At 46.0% G+C, this 4,528-nt stretch overlaps 1 protein-coding gene across 1 annotated transcript; it reads right to left on the minus strand.

Annotated features, from left to right (window-relative positions):
• Window positions 1-3,641: 3,641 nt before the first annotated feature.
• MELLADRAFT_91362 (uncharacterized protein) lies at window positions 3,642-4,241 on the minus strand (the record flags this gene model as incomplete). Its single annotated transcript, XM_007419723.1, has 2 exons — window positions 3,642-3,701; window positions 3,816-4,241. The coding sequence occupies 2 exons, from the start codon at window positions 4,239-4,241 to the stop codon at window positions 3,642-3,644; spliced, it is 486 nt and encodes a 161-aa protein (XP_007419785.1).
• Window positions 4,242-4,528: the final 287 nt, after the last annotated feature.

The raw sequence follows: 4,528 nt of genomic DNA on the forward strand, positions 1-4,528 counted from the left end.
AGGTGAGTCCGGTTACACCGATCGATGGTTGTGAGGAAATGGAAAGAAGGACAGTGACAAACACGGGGAAGATGACTGACCAATCAGACCTTTATGAGGATCTTGCGGGTTTGGGCCCCGCTGGAGGTGGCAGAGGAAGAGCAAAATGGTTTTTTAAAATCATCTGATCAGATTTCAAAAACAGGAAGGACACGGTAACTGGTAATGTTGAAAAGACAAGACAAGGCCAAAGAGGTGTGATTTCGTGGTGACAACAAAATAAAAAATTTCGTTATATGAGAACTCTTCGCAAAAGACTTCACATATAATTTTGTAAAAATTCTTCATCTACTTCCAAGTCGTCATCTATGTGCAAATCATCTTCTGCTTCCAAATCCTCATCGCCTGAGGAAGAGGCTGGCGCTGTTGCTTTGCGCTTTCCCTTGACATTACGTTTCTTACGTGGTTTCAACGGAATCGACGACCATGTATGTAATCCCTCAGTTAATGCTTCAGCCCAATCTGCAGGCGCAAGCGGTTGAGGGTCAATATTGGCCACCAGCCTATGGGCCTCGGCTGAATAGTGGCTCGCGCTATTCAGAATAAAGTGGTTGTTGTCGATGTGCGCCACCGTGCTGATACGTGTTGAGGTCTCGCGCCTTTCGAGCCTTTTCTTCGGGCCTTCAGTCACTGGACAAACATCTCGATTGCAATTGTGTTGCACATTCATTAGGCAATGTATTTGCTGAGTAAAGTACAGATGAGTTAGTTTGGAACACAGTGTACATTACATCATCCAAGAGAGAGCGAAAAACTGACACTTATGTTGATCCAATTGTTGCAATGGCTCCGGATGATCTGGCGCATGCCATAGAACGGGTCTATACCACCGTGTTGGGTCTCCCTAACTAGGACCACCGATTTGGACGCCAATTTCCCTTCCGGTTTCCAGATGGCCACCACTTGTGCCACTACCGTGCTGCCGTTGAGCTGTGAGAAGGTATGAGGTAAGTATTCAATGCAAACATATGAAAAAAACCGCTGACACTCACTTTGACAAAGTCGTCTTTTTCGACTGTTTGTTTGTTGGCCAAAGTGAAGGAAATGAACTCCTGCCACACCACAGATGGACCTAGAGTGGTCAGGTATGTGGGAGTGACTAAAGGTTCCTTGACTTGTGCTGAGATATTACCACCATTAGGATGTGGCCCGTCAACAAGGTGAAAAGTTAAAAACATACGTCCTACGGTGATAACAGATGCCTGATTTGCCTTGGGGTTCAGACCGAGAGCCTTTGACAATTCAGGAACTGTGTTCAGGAGCCCTCGTACTTGAGGCCCAGCAGAACAGCGCGCCCCCAGGTCCTTATCATAAAAAGTGTTTCCAGAAAGGATAGCCCGCATGCACTGATAATTATTGAAGCTATTTGCGATGTCGCGTCCCGGGCTCATTCTGTTAGAATGAACTGAAGCCGCCCGCAGCACACCATTGTAACACTCAAACTTTTGAGTCATAAAGAGAATGGCCGGCCCAAATCGTTTGATGGAGTCCTTCAGGTGGCTGAGCATATGGAACTTCGGCTTGTTTACCCACTGAGCCGAAGTCCTAATCAGTTGGTTGTAGAAGATCATGATGACTGCCTCCATCTTTTCCAGATACTCGTCTATGTGGGATATTTCATGCTGGAAAATGAAGTCCACAAGTGCCGTTTGTTTGTTGAGATATAATCAAAAAAAACGAAAGGAACCGTCTGAAGGATTGTTTGAAAGTCTTTGCCGACAAGGCTCTGGTAGAACTGGATCAGTGTGTTTGGCTGAATTGCGGCCATGTGGAGGCCTTTGGAATTGAAAGCTCGCCATCGGCCTGACAAATCACGATAACGCTTTGATCCCGGCTTAATGACACCAAAGTTTTTCATCATGTCTCGGAATAGGTATTTGGTGATTCCCAGTAGCACTACATGCAGGGTCTCGACCGGCGTGTCTTTGTGCCCATCAAAACCTGTGCACACCAGTAATTTCCGTCATTTTATGGTTACAATCACGTGGAATCAAACTATTCAATGACTGACCTTCAAGCCGCAGCATGGGATTAAACATATGGGCCCCAAGCTGACGGTTGAGCCCTTCACAAAGCTGCTGGACACTGTTTGGCTCTTGAGTATCGTAGAAATTTTGAACTTTCCTAATGAAAAAGTCGAGCATGGGGTCCCGCAGTCCAAGCTTGCGCGCCTGCGATTCAACAGCTGACTTGGTGCGAGGCATCTGGGCAAGAGCCCATAAGTCGATCGTCCTAGCGCGAGTGAGATCCCAGTCGCGTTGAGCCAAAGATACCTGGAATCAAGAGGACCATTGATCAAACTGTACCAAAAAAGACTTAGAAACACAACATACCTCTTCACCCGCACGATTGATTCCGATGAATGCAGACACATAGGCTTCAGTTTTCTTGTCGCTCATACGTGTGACGTGTAGGTCACAAATTCGACAAGGAGTTAATGTGTTGGCCGGGTTTGTAGTATTGGTTATCTCTGCGTGCATCGGACCATCTCCGAGGTGGCATAACACTATCACCATCACCAGAACCTGTGTTCCAGTCACATGGTCGTAGCTGAAGAAACCTTCAGAGCTGTGAGAACTTAAAAAAAATTTCTGATAAGTTAATTTGTCCACCTGGCTGTGGTGAAAGTAAGTTGGCCTAACTTGATGTCATCCACAACTTCGTCAAGAAGTTCCAGGGCAGAAGCACAGTTCGAAGTGGCAAGAAAGTGGATATTATACTCCTCATTGGTCATTTTGGGAGGCAGGCCGGCGAGTGTAAAGAACACACTCATATGCTTGTTCCACTTTTTGGAAACATTACCGGAGGTATCGTCAGAGTACAGGATGATCGGGATATGTTTGATTACATGTCCATTTGCTTGTTTGCGCCATGAGTTCACAATTGGAAACCGGTGAAAGCCATCTGGGGCTTCCTCTGAAATTAAATTCTATCTTAGTACTCTAATATATATGCGGTGCAATTCATTAGAGTACTCACGGTATACATATAGAGCGCTGTGATCCAGATTGAAGACCCTGTGACCATCTTCCCAAATTAATTCAGCACCAGTTTTCCAGAAATCTTTAACTTCGACAGTAATGAAAGCTTGTGAGTCGAAAGCGGGTTCAGCCGGTATGAAAATTTGAGGGCCCAAATCCTCGTGCTCAATAGTGGCAGGGAGGCATTTGGCCATCATCTTTCCGTCGTGTTGAAAGAAAAAAGCCAGGACAACAAGTTGTCCTGTAATCGTGCGGACTGGTTTGTATATAAAATAGTGCTTGCCACGATCGGCAACCATTTGAACTCGCAGGTCCTTGCTCAGTCCTTCACGCCACTTTTGACACTGGGAAAAACGGTTCACCGGCTTGTTTGCGGGTAACTCAGGCACACACACCAACTGCGGGCTCACCAAAGGGTTCACAAGTTCCTGCAAAACGAAAGATTCAGAAGTTGTCCTGACAATACCTTTATATTATGAAAAACATACATTACTAATGATGGTTTGTACTTTTAAACCAAAAAGAGGGTGGCCGTGAGGACTGGCCCGTTCAGATACTTCTAGACCAAAATTCTTTTTCATCTGTTTGCTTAATGATCGTAAAGCACCCCATTCAGGCAGGTCAATGTCGCATATACGCAAGATTGATCTGATGCGATGGTACTGTGATCGAGATAAAATACTTCGTGTCGACCCGATGATCAACAATGCCACCAGGTGCTTAATGAAAGGGAGGAAGGGTATCATTAGGACATACATTCCTCATGAGCATTAGCAACATGAATGTGGGACTGACCTCTTTCCTTTTGAAAGGATACCATTCGGATGATTCTGGAACCGCACGCGCATGGGCCTCAAGAGCGCCGTCATCGACCATTTCATCTTCTTCGGCCCCGCCGTCTTGCTCCATGGCCCAGATAGCTTCAGCGATCTTGTGGATGTCTGCTTCCAGGTCAGAGTCTTCAGAGTCGTTGGCTTGAGTGTTGTCTGCATTTTCGAGCGCGCGCAAGTATGAAAACGGGGAGGGTGGCCGTTCTTGAAGGTCCTCGGGGCCATTGTCATCAATAAGATCAACTGGTTCATTGATTGGATGAACTGGCGATGGTGGGTTTCCAGGATGGAGCCCTGGCAGGGTGGCATTTTGCGCCGCAATATGAGCTTCGAAAAGCACAATAGCCTCCAGATGTTGGGGGGTTTGACAGTGCCGACGAAAGCTCTTCATTACCCGGTCACAAACCAGGCATTTCCAACTGGGGTTGGAGGGATCCGCGGAGAGTGATTCAAAGTCTAAAAAAAGGTGAACAAAACGGGCTGAGTGAGTCTATCTATCTCTAATGATATATTATTATAGCAGAACAACTTTGATGGAATTGTGAATCTGAAATTACATTGATTCGGTGGAAGCGTTTGTTGTGCCATTTCGGAAAGGTGAAGTGGAGGTGCAGTGTGGATTTATGAAGATCTGAAAGAAAGATGAGGCTTGCTTTAAATACTATTGATGATCTTTCA

The sequence above is a fragment of the Melampsora larici-populina genome (genome assembly GCF_000204055.1).
Source record: "Melampsora larici-populina 98AG31 unplaced genomic scaffold MELLAscaffold_424, whole genome shotgun sequence".
NCBI lineage: Eukaryota > Fungi > Basidiomycota > Pucciniomycetes > Pucciniales > Melampsoraceae > Melampsora > Melampsora laricis-populina.